The sequence below is a fragment of the Accipiter gentilis genome, chromosome 33 (genome assembly GCF_929443795.1).
Source record: "Accipiter gentilis chromosome 33, bAccGen1.1, whole genome shotgun sequence".
Classification (NCBI taxonomy): Eukaryota; Metazoa; Chordata; class Aves; order Accipitriformes; family Accipitridae; genus Astur; species Astur gentilis.
In genome coordinates, this window is record NC_064912.1 from 8,520,474 (window position 1) to 8,544,657 (window position 24,184).

General features: G+C 36.8%; 1 protein-coding gene across 5 annotated transcripts in view; it reads right to left on the reverse strand.

The window, feature by feature from the left end:
• MRTFB (myocardin related transcription factor B) overlaps window positions 1-20,443 on the reverse strand; it is an 84,828-nt gene extending 64,385 nt beyond the window's left edge. For 2 of the 5 annotated variants that reach the window (XM_049835554.1, XM_049835555.1), the window contains exons 1-2: window positions 20,364-20,443; window positions 17,001-17,045 (exon numbers count right to left, since the gene is read on the reverse strand). Coding sequence is in view for 3 of the 5 variants with exons in the window: in XM_049835551.1 (XP_049691508.1) it covers window positions 10,918-10,976 (59 nt within the window). In the remaining 2 variants the exon portion in view is untranslated. Of the gene's footprint in view, window positions 1-10,917; window positions 11,072-12,159; window positions 12,387-13,219; window positions 13,310-17,000; window positions 17,046-20,351 lie in introns of all 5 variants that reach the window. The other 3 variants (XM_049835551.1, XM_049835552.1, XM_049835553.1) reach the window with 3 other exon arrangements.
• Between the last annotated feature and the right edge of the window lie 3,741 nt (window positions 20,444-24,184).

Here is a 24,184-nt window from a genome sequence, read left to right on the forward strand (position 1 = left end):
CTTTTCATTTTTATTGATGAATTGCTACCATATCAAACTACAGAAATATTTTTGAGCTTAGAACAATGAATTTTCTTGACCTTCCCCCAAAAAAGAAAACACATACCTCCACCCAACATTTGTAAGCTTTTTGTGTGTGTGTGTGTGTGTGTGTGTGGTGGGGGGAAGTCAGTGACCTACATCATCAAGATCTGGCTCAGATACACTATGATCAGTGACAGCTCCTTACTGAATCAATAATAGAACATCTGAACAATACTATGAAGATGACAAATTGAAGACCTGCAGTAATAAAATATAAACAATTAATTTTATTCTCCTCTTTTGTCCAACTGGCATCTAAAGGAGAATTCAGCTGTTCAACTTTCTAAACAGAACTTTAAAAATTAGCATCCATGAAATTACTAGTTTGTCTTAGGCATAAGGTTTTCCTTATTAACAAAGTAATTCTGAAACTTAAATAAAAATAATTTTGATAAATACCTTTCCAAACAAACAAAAGAAATAAACAAGAAAAATTATATCTCTATGTAAACAACATCTTTTTACACTGTTGTATGTATGAGATGATAAACCACTACTATTTTTTAGCATGCTCATTTTAAATGCTAGAGAAGATGCATACAATTGCTTTATCATCAGCTAAAGGTTACAACCAGCAGCATTTACTTCACTTGAAACTAAAGATATGCAGAACATCTCCCATCTATCTTCAGTTTTCAAAAGCTGTATTTCATTCTGACATTTCTAATATAACTGATTGTTTGGACATTAGCAATTCAAACACAAAAAACCAGTAGGAGAAAAATATTAGTTCACCTTGATTAAAATCAAACCCTGTACAATAAATATTTTATCATAGAATCAGAGTGGTTTGGGTTGGAAGGGACCTTAAAAAATCATCTAGTATCCAGTCATGTGCAAAAGTGAGAAACTTACCTGATTTAGAATTTAATGTACCATGATACTATCATATTTTATATTAAAGATAACACATTTGCCTCCCCTTTCTCATTTATTTGAAGCCTCCTCTTCAAATCTTGAAGAATTACTTCATATTTGCCATCTGCATTTACAGATGGTAACCATTATCTATGTAACCCCTGACTTCAAGCAGACCTATACACAAAAGTGTATTAATAACATAGCAGAAACTCAACAGTAAAAACACATACAGGAAAAAACACAACTAAAAAAATCCATACTATTAAAGTATCAATGTTCTACTCTGCATCATCTAAGAAAGCACCATTTTATACAAGGCTAATCTGACAGACGGAAATCAGTTGTCACTTCAGGGGTTTCCACTCCCTTCCTTGAAACCAAGGCATTCAAAAGTTTATTAAGTTGTATGAACCATCATTTTATTTGGTATGAAAAACATTTCTACTTATAAAGTGTTGGAAAGTATAATACCATCTTATTTGTAGCAATTAAAATAAAACTACTCCACTCTTCCAATAGTCCCAAACAATTTCAGGTCTGAGTTTTTTGTTTGTTTTAAACACAGAATTCAGCAAAATGTTTAAGAGCAGTAAAGTGAAAACTAGAACAAATTATTTTCCTACTTAATCTTCAGAATAGATTATGAAAATAGAATATGCACCAGCACTGCAAGCAATGCTTCGGTTCACATTTATCTGACAACTACATAGAAAGAGCGTTCCAGTACTCGCAAGAGAGAACTCCTGTACAGTGTATGAGTCTTATGTAAGTGTTCTCACAGATTGTAGGTGGTTGCTATCTTTTCTTAACTGCTGAAGACAAACGCTTCTTTTATTTTTAAACATTTTATCTTCAAAAGACAAAGTATATTTCCTTAGAAAAATCTTAGAAGGGGAGAAAATACATACTTCCCTGCCACTTGAGACACTAGAACTGGTATTTTATTCAGCACAAATTGTGAAATCTGGATGACACTTACGTAGTAAATCAGATTTTAGAAATCTGCTGGAAAAAAACAGGTCAAGAATCACACTGCATTCAAACTCTGGCCAAGTCAAATGGCTGACCTTAACACTGCTCACTCATGTAGATCTGCAAGGAACTTAGGTCACTATACACAGTGCAGTATCAAATTATTAATAGTCACACCAGATTAGATATTAGCATACCAGGCTCTACTACAGAATTTATTACACAATCATGGTGTTAACATCAGCAGTCAAATCACCTAGGTTTAAGCTTCTCCATTTATAAAACTCAGTAAAATTTTAAATTGTATAGCTAGCAGTTTGTAATACACCAGACTCCTTAGTGGGAAGAATACTAGAATTGCAAAACGTTGGGTGTTTTTTTTGTTGTTGTTGTTTTTTTGGGGTTTTTTTTCCTTCTTCTTCAGTGTGTCAGGAAACAGTAGAGGAGACACTTAAAAAGCTTAAGCACTGCATCCATCAGGTTAGCTTAACACTTGCCAGGGAAGGTCATTTGCATTACGCTCTTGGATTTCTTTGTCAATGCCTAGAAAGACTTTAAAATCTGTACAGTGAGGATGATGATCTCTAACACTATAGTGGTTAATATGCATTTAGGGGACCATTACGGTTTCAAATATTACTTCAATTTGAACAGTAAGCATTAATGATTTGTATCATTATGGGCTAAGTGACAATATGAGACTAACTTGGCAACTCCCCCTTCCATCTCATAAAAGAAGGGCAAGGACTAAGCTTTCAGAATGCAGCCAGCCCTATCTAGTGCATAGATATGCCTAGAGTAAACTTCCTTCCTAATTTTCAAATCAACCGAGTCACAGTGGTCAGACCCTTGGAATGCTCAGTACCTCCTTTCTCCACAGGATCAATACAAGTAGGACTTGGACATCAACACTCAAAAAACACAGCTCACTGAACAATACGGTAACTATAAGCTAAGAGAGTCACTTCCCAGAGACAAGAACTGGGGATGAAATACCCGCTGCAAAGAGAGGAAAAGACGCAGTATTTTTAAAGAATGACTCCTCTTGGCATGCTGCCTATCAGCAAGGGATAAAAAGAAAATTAAGAAACAAATAGTAGGGTTGGCTGCAGGAAATCCATCTCAAATCAGTTCCTGGAGCAATACCAAATCTAGGTGTCTGCTACTGAGACAATAACGCTCCTCAGTCTAGTACATAGTGGTTTCTCTGTGACCTCTAAAATGCAGCATGTTCTATTTGGTAGATACCAGCACATATCATATATGCACAATTTCATTTCAGCTATGCTTACATCCTATTATAGATGTGAGATCTTACAAAATTCCTACATGAAAAACTATTGGGGCTCCTTTTATAATTGTTCTGAATAGCTTTTTCAGTATGTCCATATGTATTTTTTCCCCAAATTCTAAGGACTACTTATATTTCATTACAAAACTGAAAGACAAATAATAATAATAATAATTAAAAAAAGCTTTGGAAATACTTAGAGTGTCTAAAAGCCACTTAAAGCTATTCCTCCAAATCACTAACCTGTCTTTCACACCAAGTCTCATATATTGGTGTTTTTAAAATAGTAAAGATGTAAAAACCAAAAAATAACCTTTTGCATTTAGTACTGCAATTTTAACAGTAAACTGTTACAGAAAAGATTTTTATTTTTTTGTTTTCTCAGTAGGTTTCAAATCCACTTACTGAAATAGCATTTAGAACCAGTAAAGATGAATATATGACTGAGTACAAAATGAACAGACATGGAAAGTACGTGCTATTAATAATCATCCAGATTATCAGTAAATTAACTGAATATGTTAATCTAATTTATTTCTGACATTCATAATTTCACTGATTGGAGAAAATGTCTCAAATTGTTTGCCTCTGTTGCAAGAACAATGCTTATTCTGTTGAGATTTATGCCTCTCACTTTGTGTATTCTACAGTGGATTAAAAGACCAACAAATGATTTTCATGAAAAAAGAGTCTTGAAAACATTAAATCATTTTAGTATTTCACTTCACACAGTATAATGCTGTTCCTTTTCCCAAAGAGACGCAGTGTCAACACTGCTGACAACTCAGTGTTGCTTATAACTTCTGCAGTTCATTTCTTACACAGCCTCTCTCATTGTAAGTATTTTGGATACAGTATATGTACTTTGAAATTAAAACTGACATTATATTACTACATTGAAAGAGAAATTGCAATCCTACAGTTAAAATACAGTGTTATATTAATGAAGATACATTTTGTGGTAAAATACACTGCAACAAGGATTTAAATCATATGGCTATTTTTAAAAAGGTAATTAGACAAAGGCAGAAAAAGATGAGAAATATCAACTGCTAACTAACTATGAGTAATGATCTTGGATTATGCATTATCAAAACCTCACTGTTACTATTCATTTCTTTAAAAAACAGTGTGCAGAAGTATATGACACTGAGGTCCTGTCATGCTTCTCACCATATCAGTAATTGAAATGACACGCTTCTTAAAGGAGCATGGAGTCAAGACTGGACTGATAAATATTTCAGATAAATTTCCTCTTTTATTAAATTATTGAGATTAAATTTTTTAACTGTCTACTCTAGCTAAATTAATACCACTGAGCAGACACTAGAAGTGTCATTTAACACTTTTGCTTGTTTCAATGACAATGCTACACTGAGATTGTCTCTATTAATTCTTAGAAGGAAATCTTTACATCTTAAGTCTTTGGACTGATTAAAGTCTGAAAAGAAATAAGCTACCCTAGCAAATGCATGCCATAAATTAGGTAAAGTACAGAAAATTACTTATACCTGGACCAAGGCAGGGGATGAGTCAACAGAATACTAGATGATAAATTCCTTCTCGTACCATCTCTAGGCAAAAAAAAAAAAAAAAAAAAAAAAAAAGGAACACCTCATTTGTAATAGGACATGCGGCCTGCTAAATGCAAATAATTATCAGGTGGAGAGTGTGGGTCTGTGATGAACAAAGGCAGCCTCCTACAGCTCCCTTACAGCATAGGGAAGCTAAAGCTTACCCTGTTGCTGTGTAGGCCCATACAGATGATTTACCTTTTTTTTTTTTTTTCTTCTCCACATTACTGCCTTCTCAAAACTAACCTATTCAAATAACATTTGGTAGGTAAAATCTTCTGGGCTTCACATAACCCTTCAGTGGAAAGGATATAACTCACAGGAATGTTGTTAAGCTTAGTGTTTAAATACTTCAAAGGCCTCATAAAAATAATTGTAATATATGTACTTCAAATATCTTCTGTGTTCATACTCTGTGGGCTTTAAAATGGTAATTAATGATAGAATTTATCCAAGATGATAAACTTCTTACAAATATTTATGAAGTAAAGCAAGCCAAGGTTCAATGTGCATAATATGCAAGTCACTAAAACAAAACCAATCCCTTCAGATGGAAGTAATGTTTAAATTGTTTACCAATTATATAAAACTTTTCAAATCTACCATCTTTCTTTAAGAAAGTTATGAAAATAACTTTGCAGGATGCACCAAAATCAATAAACAGTCTGATGGACCAAACGAAAAAGTAAAGTCTAGGATTAGCTGCCTCTTAAAAATAATACACGGTCAACAACCTTCTTTTAAAGAGTATGAACTACTTTCCTATTCTATCATGTGAAAGAGAGACATCGTCACCTAGGTAGCTCTGCAAGTTCTTTAAAAGCAAGCATCAAAGCCAGCATTTATTAATCCATCCGGATAACCCAAAACATCTTTTAACATACCTTCTACTGACACAATGCTTTATAAGCAGAAGGTACATTATGCTTAAATTACAGTACAGTACTGTTTGTAGCACAAAGTTTATAAAGACTTAACTCATGTTGAAAACTCTGCATCACAGTAAGAAGATATGTTATTTCATAAACAATTAAGTCCATCCTTCCTAACAGCTGCTACCTGAGCACTCAATAGCAACAAGAATTATGGCAACAATAGTTGAAAATATAATAAATGTTGTTCTACGACTTGTCGTGAGGAACTTCCAGATACAGTCTTCAACAACTTTTTGATCACCTTATGAGCAGACATAATTTGATTTCATCTCATCTTTTTCGTGGATATTCTTAGTCAACAATGCTCATATTGAGGCAATGCTAAGTCATTCAGCTGGATTAACTTGATTAAATAAACACGAAGCTGCTACAGCACATATCCTCACTAGTTCTATTAAAATAAACAGCATCATAAAAATACTTTAAACTAGAAAGGTAAAATATGAAGTAATATCTTGTTTAGCTGTTATACAAACACACACACTGTGTATGGAAATATGCCATTTGCAAATGCTCAGAAAAATCTACAATCCTGTTTTTCAGTCTATGAAGATGATTTTGATTGTCAATATTTTACATCTGCTTTAATACTCTACTAAAATTTAAAATGCCTGTATTAATGCTGGCAGCAAATAAATTTAGACTCAGCTTAGAAAACAACACAAGATCAGTTTTATAATACCTAAATTTAGCAAGACAGAAACAAAACGAAAGCATGCACATTATTGGTGTGCAAACAAACGATGCTTCTAGTTTCTCATCCTCATGGACCTCGACACATTTAAATTAGATCTCTCTTTTCCAATAAAACATAAGCAACATATTTCAGAAGTAATTTATTTGAATTCCAATTAAAAAAAATCAAAAGATCTTAATATCAGTTTTAATATGAAGCACTTAGTAGTAGTGTTCAAATAATTGCAAGATAAACTCAGATTTACCTGCCAAAAAGCAAGTTCAATTCTTCTGGTCTATGACAGAACTTTGTGGAAGGAATTAGTAAGATAACACTTGCTCCATGATTTTCTGTGGCCAGCAAACATAAACAGTGTAGCCAGCAGAATCTATTTATGTAATTGAAGTTGACAACATATTTTAAAAAAATAAATATTAAAACAAAAGTATTTTTTGGTATTATAAAAGCACTTGATAGCTCAAGTCTGGAGTAAGGGTCAAATATTTATATGAACACATCATACGACTGCTAAACATTTTAGTGTTATGTCCTAGAAGTGGGCATTTATTAAAAACAAGGAAGAGAAAATATACAGAGCTTTTTAGAAGAGGTTTTCTGACAGTTCAGAAAATAATTAATTAGTAACTTTTATCAATAAATGGATCATAATCTTCAGTAATTCCTTTATGTGTTCAGAGTCCTTTAACAGCCAAAATGCTGATCTTAAAAATGAATGTTGGTAGAGCATCTAAGGCATTTCAGAAAAGGTTAAATTACTCCATGATTTCATTTGTTTGCTTAGCTACTTCAAGATGTTCCCATTTATGACTAAGCTGCAGGTGCTATTCTGTTTATTTTAGTGCTTGTAAACCAAGCCCTTGAATTGAACAAAGCAAGGAAAGCATTAGGATTCAAGTCAAAGAGGAAGGAACTGCAGGACTGTTTCCCGTTGAACATGCTACTTTATACCTTGCTTCATAAGCATGACTGAACATTACACAATCATTTCTATAAAATGAAATTTCTTGAAGAAGATATACTTTGCTTCTTTTCATTTCTATACATTGTTACAGATATTAGCAAAATTTTATTATCATTTTTGGTGTACCAAACACTGATATTTGACCTCTTAAAAAAATATAATCAACTTCTATAGGACAGAATTTAACTTATTATTCACATTCAGCAATAAACTAAATGCTAATTAGACATGATTTCAAAATAATGTAGCATAATTAGGGATTATTAGCAACTTCAACTTAGGGGATCTTGCAAATATCAAAATGATTATGTCTGAATTGCAACTCACTGCACTCATGCAGATGATACTCAGTTAAGTAGTCCCTATTCATAACCTTAGGACAACTTAGAAAATCTCTCTTTCACAAACCTTTTGCTGCATATTGACTTGTACCAACACAGCTACTTTCAGATATTAACAATGCAAACAATAACTTGAATTAGGTCCCATGGAAAACAGTCAACTTGTTGCTCTTAACTTTTGAAACTAAAACTTGTAAAGTTTAACCTGCTAAGGGATGAAAGAAAAACATAAAAGGTGACCAATTAATGTTTAAATTAAAAAAATTAAAAATCAACTTTCTGTACATCTTAAGCAGCAGCTATTTACCATGTGTTCTTTATTTGATTTATGCTAAGTGCTTAGAGTTCATCTAAAATATTCTCTTTTCTGTTCTTTTCTTATATCACATAACCACCCTGTACAAAGCATGGCAGAGCATTATGATATGTATTTAACTGTCCCAAATGACTGTTTTTACTTTGCAAGTTATTAGAAGTATTTAATCTTCTCGTCTATTTCCTTTAACTAGAAAGAAAACAGAGGCCTAGTACCAAACGATTAACATGGCTGGTTTACAAGTTCATGGGACGAGCTCTTCTTTTCAACAATTCAATTTACATTGGATGACGTGACACATTTTGAATAGCAAAAAAGTATGATTAAGGGCTAATTAAAGAAGGTGATGGAAGTTTTAAGATGATTTTTTTATAGTTCGGCTGTCCTGCTTAGACAAAACCATTGGGTAAGCTGCAACCGTAAGATTTTGAAGGCTCTCCTAGCGCTCCCAAAGATAACTCACAGTTGACTACATACATTAAATACATGTATTCATCACATGCATGCTGTGTGGGTATGAATGCTCATCTTTCTCAACTAACAGAGGCAGTGACACAAAGTTTTGGCAGTCCCGTAATACCACTTCATGCTATCGCCAACTCTTCTATTCAATACACGTAAATTATTCTCAACTGTATTTGTCATTATCTTAGAATCAAAATGAGGTCAATATACTTGTCACTTCTTACAGCCAAAGCTGCTACTGGAACTGGGCAAATATGTTTATTTGCTTGGCTTAGAAGTATTACTTTCTATTACAAACCTTTAAAAGCACTTAAAAGGGAAAGAGCACAGTTGTTTTATCACTTGTATACCAGCTATCATTTAGATTCATGGCTTCAGGAGAACCTCTTGCTCCTCAGTCTTCAACTGATGCTTTCTCCAAGTTACACCTACCAATATAGCAGGTTTAAAGAAAAGTTATTACACCTTACCTGGAAGCAAACAGAACAGTGTCACACTACATTTGGTGACAGTGAACCACTGCTCAACTGCTCATATCCCACATTGTATTAAGTGACCTAATTTTTTTATACAACAGTAACAAAAGGTCAGAATGTGAATGCAGTTACACCACTTGTAATAGATTTACACCTTGCAGTACCTTCCCAAGAATTAAAGTGGGCTTTTTTATAGATCCAAGAAGGATGCAGACTAAAAGAATGCCAAATTCCATGCAATTAAGCACAGCCTTTCAGGTAGGAAAAAAACCAACACAAACAAACCACAACCCCACAACCCCTGGCTTCCTAAACATTGGAAATTAAGCATGAAGATATACCACAAACATAGTATTACGACTTTAACAGAAAAATAAATTTTGTTAAAGTCAAAGTAACACTCTTTACTAAACAAGAGCCTAACTTTTACTTCTCAAATCAAGAACATTTCTTCTAACAAGGCCAATAATACTCTCTGTGAGGAGGGTAAGACCACGGGAAGGAATACTTATTGTTTCTTTACAAATACAGAACCCAGATTATAAGTGATCAAGCTTAATCCCCAGATCAACACCCATATTCTAAAATAATCAGAGAAAGTATGTTATTAGTATGGTGCCTGAAAACTAACTTTCTAAACAGTTTAATGCTATAATCCACAGTCCATGCCCTCGGTGCTTTAAGAACCAATTTCTCACGATCTCCAAAGCTAAAATGAACTTGAATTCCATTTTCCACACTGAAATTAGCTAAAGACTAATAGGGCAGAAACTCTGGGTCAGGAGAGTTTATGTTGCCTAAGGCCACTTTCAAAGAAGTCTTATCTGTTAAACCATTGTGTGTTCCAATACTTCATTCCTCACAAAGCTGCTTGTTTAAAAATAAATAAATAAATAAGAGATAGATGGTAACCATAAAATTGTTTACAGTAGATTTCTGCTACGCTTAACAGCTGTAACATCTAAATTCTGTATTTCTTGGGATGTTCCCATAATAGAACTTGAAGTGAAAAAAAAGCCATTAAACCTTCCCCTTACAAAATGATCATCACTCATCTCCCTCAGTTATAAAGTAGAGCAAAAAGTCCTGTTTATGCAGAAATGGCAGTGACCAAGAACAAGTTGATCAAGAAAGAAACATAATAGCCTTCAGAAATACTTAAAATCTCAAGAACCACTCAACAGGAAGTTAATAAACATAGAAAAAAAGGCCTCTTGTATTCAAAGATATAAATTTTGCATGCACAGACTGAAAAATGGGAAAGCCTGACTGCAACAAATTATTTCCTTCACTCTGGTAAGACTAATTATTTCCAAAATTATCTTTAAGGAAAATAATATTTAGAAATTCACGATGAAAGTAATAACACACACACAAAATCAATTTAACACTGATATGATGAGTGCAAAAAACACAGACAGTCTGTACCCACCCTCCCTGCCCCCCCCCCCCCCCCAGTTTAAAGAACAGGATATTTCTGAATTAAAAGGGAAGAAACACTATTACTGAAGTCTGCTATACTAATATAGAAAGCTGCTGTGCAACACTGCCTTATTGTTACAAAACTTAAACAGCTCTTACTAAAGGTTATTCCTTAATTCAAAACAGAACATGTCACCACTAGAATATCTACTTCAAACATTTACAAAAATTAAACTATAGCTATTGACTAATTAGATCCAATAGTATAGTGACTAAATACAGGGCATTTCTGTTAGATCCACCAAGTCCACTTGCAATTGTGCTGACAAAATTACCAGTCTCTCAGATGTTTTTTCACCACCCAATTTCTAATTACGATGATCCTGTTCACACTGCTGGGTCAGCTGTTGGCATGGGTGCTCCTTATCCACAGAGAGTTCAATCAATCAGCTTAATGAGTTTGAACAGAGTTACCTTTGCTAACTTGGCTAAGCTGAACTGAAATAGTTTAGGAGAACAAACCTGAGCAGGCAAACATCTCTGGTAGGGCTGGAATGAGAGGCTCCACCAAAAGACAACATGTATCATCTTAATCACGCTTCACTAAGTTATGTGGCTGAATAGTTCTCTTCCACATTTGAAGTACATTTTCAACTGAGGGAGTAAGCTTCATGAGCTTCAGTAAGCCAATAAAAATCTTTAAAACACAGGCTGAAATATTTTTAACGTATTTTCCTAATATCATTCTGCATAATGCTAATGAAAAAGCTCTTGCTGATCATTTCTTTTCATGAACACTTCAAAACTAGAGTAACAGTCAATTTACAAACTGATGAGCCTAAAAATACGTCAAGCCATAATTTCTCTCCTACATAATTATTTTATTTGTATACTAGACATTTTCGGTCTTCGGCAGCATAGCAGAAAATATACTTTCTTTAGTATTCCTTCTGATACGTAAGACACTTCTATCATTTAACACTCATCAAATGTAATTTATTAGGGTAAGTGTGTTTCAGAACACTTGGGTTAGGTCCATTTACTAACATGAAAACACACAACGTATTTAATAATGAATAAATCAGTAAAAAAAGGCTGAAAAATCTAAGGAATGCCACTCTTTACTCAAAAGTACATTTTTTGAACAGCATTAAAAATATTTTTGAAAAAAAATATACTACAAAGTTTTATTAGAAACCCTGTTGGAAAACTACTGATAATATAATGAAAGTAAGATATTCATTAAATATTATCTGGTCAAATATAATTACTATAGCCCAGGTTTCTCTTTTTCTCTTGCCTTATTTTCATTATTTCTTTTCTGGCATCAGATCATAGTTCTTTTCTTCCCCAGATCATTTCAGTACCTGCTTTCCTTCTTGATTCTTCTTCCCGAATTCTCTTTTTTTTTTTTTCCTAACCTCCATCTATCATTAAATCACTTCTCATCTCAGCTTCCACTTTACCCATCAAAAATGCTCTGTATACCATCCTTCCTTAATATTATCTTCTCTTCTCTTGACCACATTCCATGGCTGGCCGGCCAGCCAGCCAGCATAAGGCTTTCAACAGCCTACCTACACTACAGATGCCAAGAAGCCACAGACAGATCAAAGAGATGCTACAGAATTCTATCTTTTGGACTACCTTCTGGCCCCTTTACTGCCCCAAGTGTTTGAGAAACAGTAGATTTAGAACTGTGCCTATGTTCAAGAGCCTCCTGTCAACTATCAATCTGGTTTAGTCTGCAGAAAAGGAAAGTACCTTCTAGGGTTTTAGGCATCCTCCATTTCAGATTTCTAGTTTGTCTCCATCTTGCCCACCTTTGCTCCTGCTCAGAACTTTCTCAGGGCAGAGAAAAATGAACTCTTGGCTGATTGGCTGAAGTAGGTTGTTACCATCTGTATTTCACCCTTTCCCAGAGATTCCACCCTTCTGTTTTCCCAGTGATGCATGATGAGTTTTTAAAATCAGGCATATTTTTACAGGACCTGGTAAAAGAGCAGTCAAATGGTTAAACTGGCAGAACAGAGGAAGGGTGGAACATCTGGCAGAGGAAGGAAGGAGTCATTAACCACTCAACTTAGATCCACCACCACCGCCAGAACAGTTTTCTTCACCATGCTGATCCAATTCCAGAAGAAATCACCAATTACACTATGTTATTCATAGAAGCAAAGAAAGTTGGCTGAAACTGTCTACAGATGTAGAGTGAATTATTTAAAGCTTGATTCACATTGTAAGATTTAGCATTCCTATAAGCATAAAGATCATTTACATTTTGCAGAAACTGATAGTGTTTGCTCTATAAACCCTTTATCTTACACCAAGTGAAAGTATTTGAGTGCTGCTGTATTATTTGACATTAACATAAATAAGCATCACTGTAAATAATCCGTACAAATTTAGAAATAATTAAGACTATATAATAAAGTAGTAACTTCTCACATATTAAGTATTTACTAGAAAAAGAGTAAGTGAGCATTACCCTCATAAACCAGATATTAAAATCCTTCTGCTGTACAGAAACTCCAAATGAAATTAGTGTTGAATACATTAACTAGAAAATGGTGAGGTTGTCAGTCATTCCTGATTTCACACAGTTGTGTGACGATGATGTGATTATTCTCAATATTTACCTAAACTATATAAGCCAAACTACAGAAACATTGGAAATTTTTAAAGAAATAACAGCAAGTCCCAAACAAACGACACGTTAACTGATCAACGTTGCTTTTGGAGCAATTCTTCAGTACTCCGTGATAGTGAGTATTATTAGCGCTTTTAGTACTTGCAAATTGTATTTAATTTTTTGATTTCTTACCTGAAAAAACTTCAAGGTTTGCAAAAATACATTAATCAGTATGAGTTCATCTACTCTTCTGGAGTGCAAGCATCAAATTCTGCAATTTTACTAAAAAAAACCCACTTTGTATTAGTGAAATACTTAAAAATGAGAACTTGCATGCAAACACACAGCTTCATTGTCAATTTTGCATTCAATTTCATAGCAAATGCTGCTAAACAGTGAATGAAAGTCTGAATTTATCTGTCTTTCTTACTAGGAGTGTACATAAATTTATTTCCTTCTGTTAGATGCAAAGCAAGCACAACTATGAGAGGAAAATGTGTGAACAAGAATATTGACATCCAAAAAAATTATTTTATTGATTTGAATTAATAGAAAATCTGACACATCATTACAAAATGGTGTTAAGAGCTGATTCAAAAAGATTTTTAAAATTATTTCTGAATTCACAAACTTACAAGTCTTCAAGGAAAACCTTATAAATATACTAAATATACTGAGTATATTTATAGACAGTATAGCTGTACAAAGACTACAACTTACATATTGAAAATCGTTAGCAAAACATTAAGGCATTTCTTTTGGTTACCTGTCTTGAGTTGTATTTTCCATGGAAAGATATTTTTAAGATGATTTTTTTTCATAATATTTTTAAGATACTTTTTAAAAAGAAAATCCTAAAAAAATAACCTAGCAAGTAACATGATATCATAATAAAAAAAACAAACACTCCAAACTAGTTGATTTATTAGTCCACTAAAAAACTCCTAAAATAATACACAAATGGTAAAATTCAGACTGACCATAATGAACATAAAGATCCCATTAATTTCTGTATAGTAATCTCAGCATACACAGCAAGCTCCATTTTCAAATTACACACATTCCAAGGCCCTCATCTGCCTGATTACCACCAAAGAAAGATTATAAAAGCACAAATACAATGCTTTGCTTTCACACTTACAAAGTCACTTGCATACAAGAATAAAACAATCTGAGAAAGAGGGCTAATTCACAACATACAAAAATATTGATAACACACAAAACTTGTGCAGCATTTTAAAACAAAAAATGAGATTAATGGTGACGTCGCATGTTCTCTCAGGTAACGTTATAAACCTCACTAAGGCCGTAATTCAGAATTTACACTGAATACCTATCAATGTAAAAGAGACTACCTATACACAAACTTGCAGCTATAACACTGTGATGCAAGAAGAAATACATCCACCACAGTGACATTTATACACAGATTCCTTTGCTTATGTTAAGTCACAACTATTACTTTCCTAAAGCTTTACTAACGTGGTTCTAAATCCTGAAAAGCTTTAAGCATGTGTTCAACTTTGTGCAACCCATTTAGTCTCATAAACACATGTGTAAAGCTTTTCTGAATTACAACTTTACCAAGCAATGCTTTTTCATTTTTAAAGAAGGGGAACAAAATTAAGGATTGTGCCAGCAATGCAATCAGACAGAATGTCAGTAACTGGAATTCTATGTCTCTTCTATTTTTTTTTTTTTTTTGTATAGGAAATACTGAGAAACTTGCCACTTCATGAGATGCAAGAACCATTTATGGTTATTAACTGGACTTTACTGGAATACACTCAACAACTTGAACTCTATTTTAATGAGGTTCTCTAATGAATTTTTATGAGCTACCTTTTTTACATTTATAATAAAAAATGACTGGCAAACTAATTATGTCTCTAGAATTTTTAATCAAGTTTTCAGCAACTGTTCCCTAGCCTTCCAGCAGACTTCTAACAGAAACAAAATGTGGAAATAAAAATACAATTGTCTATCCTTTTCAGCGATATAAATTAAGGCTACTTATCTTGTAAATTCACAGTTTGAGAAGGGTAGAAAACCAGAGGGTTTTGTCTTTTTGTCTTTATTTTTAGTGTTTCGTTCATTTGTGTTTCACTAGTCAGTGTAAAGATCAAAAATGAGCTTAACTATGACTTCTCTCTCACTTTGTTGCTTTTGGCGTCATGCCCAGGTTTAAGCCAGTTTTCAAACATTTAATTAATGGCTTTAGTCAAGTACCCAAATATGAAATCTTAAAATACTGTCTACTGAGTCAACGATCACAGAGATTCAGTTTATTGCACAAGTGCAAAACTGTTATATTAACATCTGGATTTAATAACAGTAATCTGAACACTTTAATAAATTCTGTAATGTGCATTTGCTTTGGAGTTTCAGGATATGGAAGATTTTTGTGGCTGTGGCTTTGACAGAGCCTCAACAACCCTGAAGAGTAGTTTTACAGCAGCTGTCAATCTTTACCACTGAAGAAAAGTTTGAAAAAGTTTTATTCCACAATTAATATTTTGCAGTTTAGGCTCTTTAAATTCAGGTGATAAAAAAGCTTAAGAAACAATGCCAGGAATACTGGTTCACTGTGCTCAATGCAGCACAGAGTAATTTCATTTAAAGAAGCAAACATGAAACATTCATGGTTGTGAAGTGCAAATAAACTTAATTTCAGTTGTTGATCTCTTTTTTAGGCATACTGCTAAAAAAGTTGCAGATACATTCACAGTAAGAAAGAAAGGTTGCCCATTTACTAAACCAGGACATGAAGCGAACTGGTTTGCTAAGTCTAATCAAACCTGCTCTTCTTCATGTAGCCTGAATGTAACCCTAAAACACACCTTACCTTCAGGTTAAAGGAAAATCCCCTATATTTAAGTGTTTCCAGTTGCTAATTTTTTGCCTAACACTACAGTTCTGGGGTTTGTTGGAATACATCAATGCTCCAGATACATACCACCTTCCGTGTATATCCAGGAATTTTTGTATGTCTTGCTGTTCTTTCATTCTCTGGAGCAGTTTAGCCATGAAAGTTGTGTGCAGTGTCTGGCTTTTTCTGTAGAGGTGGAGCCAGTGCTCTGTTTCATCTTAGAGGGGCCTCAGTAGAAATTATCAAGCAGGCTTTAAGCTTGATGCTCTGTCTCGGTTATTCTGAAAATAAAGCAATGCCTCCCACCCCCCCAACAAAGCCCTTTTTCCCCATATAAAAGATGGGGAGGGAGGGGGCAGGATCAGAATTTTCACCATTTTGGTACCAGCTGAACATGAGAGGCACACAGTTCCAAAATTGAGAATGTTTTAGTTGACGTAACCCAAGTTCCTTATTTTACTAAGCTGCTCGAGTCCCTTCCTAATACCTACTGAAATGGAATTTTATCAGCATCTGTTAAACCCTCTTGGTTACTACCTTCGAGAAAGAAGTTTCCTTTCCTCATCTGTAACTGGATTTATTTAATCAAAACATGTTGGGTCTGGTGGTACTTTGGAAGTGCTGTGAAGTGCTCTGGTGCTATGCTGGTACTAGCCTGAGTCTCTGTAGAATAATTGTTAAAAATAAACAAAATGCTACATAGGCCAAAGTTTCACCTACCAATATAAAAACCATTCACATTTAGAAAAAGTCTAACATAACCTGTGAAGGCTTGCAAGCATGACAGTCTTTTAAAAAAGAGAAAATATTATTTAATCAACATAAGAATATTTAAGTAAAAATGCTAAGAGGTGATTGAAAACCACTCATATCAAATGGCAAAGCAAAAACATCACAATAACTTGCTATTAGCTTATGTAACACATGTACTATATATCCCCAAATTCCTGTTTGTATGAGAATGTACCTCTTGGAAAACTTTCCATTTTAACAGGATTATAAAACTGGCATAATTTAAAGTGATAGACTGCTCACTAAAAAACAGCAGCTTTATAAAAACCCTGTATTTATATAGTTTTAATTATTTTATGAAATAGTGCTTACCTTGTATCTCTAGCCTCCTTCTATAGTGTCTGTTTCAGCACATTTCTGGTCAATTGGAAAGCAAAGATAGGAAAAACAAAAATCACAAAAATGTCACAAAGATTCTTTATTTTAGAAGTTACATATTCTATTCCACCTCAGAAATTAAAACCTTATGAATAAAAGTTGCTCTCAGTTTTGTGATGTCACAGTATCTTATCAGGTTAAAAATCCTTAAACTAATTTCACTATGCTCTAAACTCATTTTTTAGCACCTTTCATATTACTATTCAAATTCTAACATACTAACTATTTGTCTTTCCAGTTACCTCTGGCAAGAATAATAGTGCTAGAGGTGCATCACCCACTCCTTTTAACTCAACTACAGTACACAAAACCAGTCCTAGCTCCTTCAAGTCCACCTTGCATAATTCCTTAGAGCTGGAATATCTTCACACTTGGAATTATATCTATGCACTATAACATCATTTAATAACAGAAATCTATTTTAGTTTTCTATAGATTCTAATACAAAGGAACCTTTATAAAGAAAAAGAAAAGGAAACCGTTCATAACCACATTTTGGCTTTTTGCTATGACAACAACTCAAACATATTTGTTCCGTCAACATTTCATTTATTAGTATATTTTAGAGTATGTGTGTACATATATATATGACACATATGATTATGTGTCAGACACATACAGACACATATGATTATGCCAATGTAAAACTGCTGCATACTAAATTTAGAAAAGTATTAAAAAAATCAGTTTTCTTTAAGACTGGCATTTATTAAATGTTGTTTCATACAACATTAATGAGGTTTTCCAGTTTTGGCTTTGAACCTATAGGTATTGGCCTAAAAGGTCCCATACAATGCTCAGCCTCACAATGTTGCTTTTGCTGCGAGAGATGTATCCTAATAGATAGGGTTTTTCTGCTTTTAAAGCTTTGCATGCCTAAAGGCTGAAGCTGATGTTATGGTTTCTATACATATCAGTGAAAGAAGTTAAAAATTAAACATGCAAAAAACCAAACCAAAACACACAAGAAAAAGAGGTTACAAGACGGAAATGCCAAAAAGGCCTAAAAAAAGAAATGGCTTACAATAAAAGGTATTCCCTCTTCCTTCCAGTAATTATTTAATCAGTAATCTAAATGCCATTTAAAAAAAAAACCCAAAAGCAAACCCACAACTAAGTATATTTCCTATCTAATGTCATATTAATTCATAATTTCATCAATTATCTAATCTAATTTCTAGGCTACCAAGCAAGTGCTCCAACTTACTGAGCATTTACGCATATAAACACTAAATTTGTCTGAGTATCTGTGTATTAACCTCTACCTTTAAAGCTTTTTTTCTAACAACTCATTCAACAGAATCCCACAAATTAAAAATGGTAAATATTAAGGTGATTTTCCTGTTACTGTATGACTGCTCCTAAAATTTCACCCGTATCAGTAAGTTCAGTCTTCTGCATTTCTCCAAATACAGCCAAATCATGAAAGTTGTTCTGCACTTCCAATAATGTACTAAGGATTTTCAGCTTCCAGATGTTTTTATTTTCTTAATAACTGGTGTGATTACCAGACAGCACCCTGTCAAGTTTTAGATGCAAGTTATACCACAAAATCATAATTTGGCCTAACTAATTACACAGGAAAGAAAACTTCAGGAAGGAACTAGTTAAAATGTCAAACATTAAGAAAATAATCTTATGAAATGCCAGCTGTGCCTTTGTTGAGACCTTTAAAACATCAATTTTCAAAACCTGGGCATTCTTCCATCATAAAGGGAAAGATGTAGTGGGAGGAAGAAGTGTAATCACCTTCCCATAAACAAGAACTTCAGAACATGCTGTACTGACAGTACAGTGTAAGCTGGTTTTTTTTTTTTTCTTAAAAGGTGACTGATGTTAGTCTAAATCTTTTAGACAGTGACAGCAAAGGTATGAGATTTCACAGTGCTGTTTGTGAAATACGCAGGAAAAGATAATTTTCTGACGCTTACTCGACGATTGTTAAACAAATTATTCATTTTAAATCCTGTAGCTTTTATTTCAGCTATACTGCCTGCTGTAGTCCTAGTATTATCTCCTGACTACACTGAGACAGCATAACACCAGTCTTCTGCGCTACATACTTAGAAACCAATTAAAAAACCCACACATAAACGGCATAAAGGCAAATGTATTTGCCGGCAGAAAGGAAAGGCACTGCAACACAGCTCTGTACCTTGCTCCCTCCGTTCCGAGGAACGTCAGTTTCACAAGTGTTAACCGATTTACGTGCATCCGAGATACAGATCTGTGCACACAACTGCTGCAGACCCACTCGTTATTTTCCGCAGAAAGCTGATTAGCCAAGTGCCATCTAAAAGCTATGTATTTCATAAACAACAAACCAAACGCTTTAACAGTCCCCGCTCTAAGGGCAGCCGCTCTTTTAGCAGGTAAGCGAAGCTACGCCGCAGTTGCATGGCTTGGGTTATCAAGAGCAGAGGCCTCATCTTCATTGCTTTCAACAAGGAAAGGCTTTCATTTCAATGCACGTATTTTTGAGGCCAGGCCCTGCAGTTACGCCTTTCTACCCACAGGCCCCGTACCTCACCCAGGAGTCAGTGTGCCTCACTAAAATAACAACAATAATAACAATAATCCGTGACCGCCGTGCAACAGAAGGAAAATCTATCAGCGTGAGCACGGCAGAAGTGGAGCCGGGCAGGGGTCCGGGGAGACGCACCCCAGAGCACGACGCACCCCGCGCCGGGCTGACTCCACCTGCGCGGCCCTGCGGGGCGGGGGAGCCCCCGCAGAGAGGCCCGGCGGGGCTGAGGTCCCCTCAGCCGCCGGCGCCGCCACCACGTCCCCAGGCGCCGGCCCTGCGGGGATCCCGCCCTCCCCCGGCGGGGACGGTGTGTGTTGAGGAGGAGGAGGAGGAGGAGGAGGAGGAGGAGCGGGGGGGGTGGGCCGCTCCCGGCCCCCACCAGCGCGGCAAGCGGGCGGGCGGGCGCCCCTCCTGGCGCCGGCCCAGGGCGGCGAGGCGCTCTCCCACACGCCTTCAGCCGCCTTAAGATGGCTCTGGCTGGCGCGAACGGGCGGCCACCCGCGGGCGGGGCCGTGCCGCAGCCTACCTAGATGGCAGCAGCTGGCTCGCGGCTGCCGCTCACCGCCCTCCGGCCCCTCCGCGGCGGTGGCGGCGGCCGGCCCGACCCGACCCGACCCCGCGGGCGCGGCACCGCGGCCATCCCGCCGCCTGCCGGGGGCGAGCCGCCGCCGCCCCGCCCGTCACGTGACGCGCGCTCCCCCGCGGACCCCGCGTGGAGGAGCCCGCTCGAGCGGCGGCACCGTCCGCCCCCCACTCACGCCCTCGCTCACCCTCGCTCGCCGCCGCCGCCGCGGACATGTCCTCTCGCGAGCTCTGCGGCCGAGACCGCCCTCGGGCGCGCGCCCCGGCGGTTGGCCCGCGGGCGGGGGCGGGGAAGCCGCGCGCGCTGGCACTCTGCGGCGGCCTCACACATGTGGGAGGCGGGAGGGGGCGGGCCGGGCCGCGCCGGGCCGGCTGCATCCGGGTACTCGCGCCCCTCACGGCGGGGCAGGTGAGGGGGTGGGCGCTCGCGGCTTCTCGCTCTGCTGCTCGTCCCGGCTGTCCTCCAGGCGCCGAGGGGGGCTGCTCCGAAAAACGTTCCGGGGGTCCCTCCCCCAGGGCCTGAGGTAAACCGCCCCCCTCCCTTGCGGCGGCCCCTCGCCCGGTGCCCCTCCGCCACGGCAGCGCCCCGCGAGGGCTGAGACCGCCGCCCGTTCTCCGGTACCTCCTCGCTCCGGACGCACCTGGCCGGGAGCGTCGCGCCGGACTGACCCCCTGCCCCGCGGCTTGGCTCGGGGGTGGCAGGGCCCAGCCGAGGGGCCCGGGGCTAGGCGGGGCTTATGCAGCGCTGAGGCGAGGCTGGGGTGAGTAGAGCACACCCCCCCGCCGCGGCGGCACGGCCCGGCCGGGCCGGGTCGGTTTCCGCAGAGCTTTCCTCCAGGTGCTGCCGCGCACGAATTTGAAATTCGAAGCAAAACTCGGCGCACTGCTTCAAACTTCGGCTGTGCAAACAGACGTAAACAAGATGGGACTCGTGTGTTTTCCCTTCAGGCTGAGCTATAAATGTCCCAGGTGACTGAACCTGATCAAACATCAAACCAATCAGGAGGGGGAAAAAAGGCATTTCGTAGAAGAGGTTTTAGAAACCTGATGATGTCGCTTGAGAACGCGCAATAGAAAAAAACAGGCATTTATTCTGCAAGCAGAATATGAGCATGCACGCACACAACAATTTGTTGCATGTGTTGTGCAACATTGTGCTCACAGCAGTGAATACCTTGCTAACAAAAGGACTTTTACTAATACCAACCTAGACCTACTCCATAAGTGTACTGCATCAGTCCCGTTATTATGCGACTCTGCTTTTGTTTTGTATTTTTTTAGCTCGCAGATTAAGAACTGAACTGCCACTTAGTGCAACGGTCCAATACAGCTTTTTTGTTATTTACAATTTGCTAGTGTCCAGGAGCTTGCTAGGAGACTACATCATGCTTATGCTACATGGTAACAAAGCAAAACCTGGTTCCCTGCTCCAAAGAGTTTTTCAGTGCATTTGTTCAGCAGGATATCACAGGCAAATGGAAGAGATACATGCCCTAAAAAAACACCTCCCAAAACCAGTTTTTAATTCCTTATGGTTTTCAGATGCTAAACAACATTCTGATATGCCTCATTATAGACTAATGCTTTGACATTCAAAGAATCACTTGTTCAAATTATTTAGATGAATTGGAAGGGTTATTATTTGTTTTGCTTTTTTAAACAGGGTATGTATCTCTTACATTCCTCGAGATTACACTTAGCTGATCTGATTTTATCCAATGTTAGCAACGAACTAAAACCAGCAATGACCCAGAAAATTAGCAATGAACTGTGTAAAGATCTCATTAAAACCTGTAATTTGCTCCAGATTTACTTCTGTCACCCTTCAAATAAAATAGTTCAGATGTGAGTCTGCTGTGGCAACCAGAAATGTGAACAACTACAAATAAGTACTCAGTTTAACGTGTAGCATCTAATTAATCAAAATAGGATTACAAAACAGTTAAGGTGAAATTGAATAAAACCAATTTATATCTGAAATTTCAGATTTCTAAGAAAATGGGAAAAAGCTGTGTAATGGCGCAGAGATTAAGATCTTAGTCCTGCTTTTCCATTACATTATTTGGAGAGGGTCCTAAAACTTTTGAAGCTAAGGCAGAGAAATGATAAACATATGAATTCAATGGATGACTACTGTGTCCAAACATCATTTTCTCAAACAGAGAAATGATACTCTAAATTCAGGACAAGTAATTACATAAGACCAAACAGCTATTGCTGTTAACAAAAACAGCAGAAAAAGTAATGGAGATGTACGTAACAGGGAAGTAGGTGAGACTGATAAAGTTGAAAAGAACTGTGCAGTGGAACAACTATAGGAATACCTTTAGTTCAAGGTCTTTTTGCATGGACAAATGCTTTTAACATGATCACAGATTTGTAGAGATTAAAGACGCTAACAGACTGATTCTTATTCAGCAATATTTGTGTTTTAACACAAACGAGGGATTCAGCTGAACGTAGCTACATCCCTGTTTTTTACGTTTAGTCTCTTAAGGACAAATCAAGGAGGCTTCATGAGGTCATCCCAATGACCATGCCTAGAACATGTATATTATCTTTGAAAATCAATAAATTTTTGGTGCTGCCCTCTCCTGTAAAATCTTCTAATTTTTTTGATGTTTTGGGAGTAAAAAGTTGGTCTAGGGAGTTCTAGAAAAACTAATAATTAAACAACAACAACAAAATCCTCACCTAAAAGTTCAACAGTGCACAGAAAACAAAAGTGATTGGGGGAAACAGATATATAATGTGAGTTCTAGCAAAGAATTTTGGGTATGAATGTTACTGGAGATCAGATGTCAGATAATTATGCCAAAGAAATTATGTTATGACTTTTTCTCTTTTAAATCCACTGAATAACAGGAATATTGCAGTATAAATCTTTTTGGAATGGCTTCTATTCACAAAGAATTCTTTATTTTCTGTTTTCCTGAAAACACAAGACATCCCTTTGCTGCTTGTGTTGACAGAGTTCAGTCTGCCTCTTCACCTTTTTTTCCTTTCAGTTAGCCAACACAGCTAAAAAACCAGAAACATAAAAAGATTAGCTGTGATTTAAGGTGTCTGTAACATATAAATCACATTTCTATCTTGTATATAAGAATTGAAATTACATAATTATTGCAGAAATGCAGATTACTGCCTTACAGAGTGTACAGAATATGGGGAAACAAGCATGTACGAGAACGTTGTGCAAAAGGGGTGAAATCTCCTTAATGTCACAATGCAGTCTAGATTATTCTAGTTATTTCAACTGCTGCGTGTATTTAGACATTGCCAATTAATTGATTAGAAGGTTATAGACGTGCTTCATATTATGGAATACCTTGAGTATTCCATGATAAGGAATACTATAGAATACCAAAAACCTGAAAAAAAAAAGTATCAGAGGCAAAGGTGTGTTAAAAGGTTGACATTAAGCACAGTTAATACTCATTTCTTGAAAGTATTTGTGCTTTTTAAAACAACATGGTGATACTAGCCAGTGAAAAGGACGACACATTTAAAGCAGCGAATAACAACTTAAAAACAGTTTTCCATAAAATCACTCTATGGAAATTGTCCAGCTCCACACAATAGCTCTTGCCTTTTGAGCACCACCTTTCCTGTCTTGGGCATGAACAAGTACACCACTTCCTTCTTATTACAGAAAAGTTCAACTAGAGCACTTGGCATTTGCCTCCAAGAATAACAATGAACTCTATATTCCCTTTCTTACAATAGAAGTAAGCATAAGAAGCAGAGCTACTGTAACTTTAACTGCTAGAGTAATGCTGCTGTTTGAAAAGATTGACCTAACTCTCCCTCTGTTGCTGACAAACTAGTGTCCTGCTGTTAGAAACTGCTAACCATGGAAAACAGACAAATATCACAATACCAGTATTTTAATATCCAAATTAATGCACAAATAAAAATATTTGTTGTGTTTCACCATGCAGTTGTAAGCTGTATATTTTAGGAAAGGATTATTTATTTAATGAAACAATGCAAAAATTTTTTTAGAAAT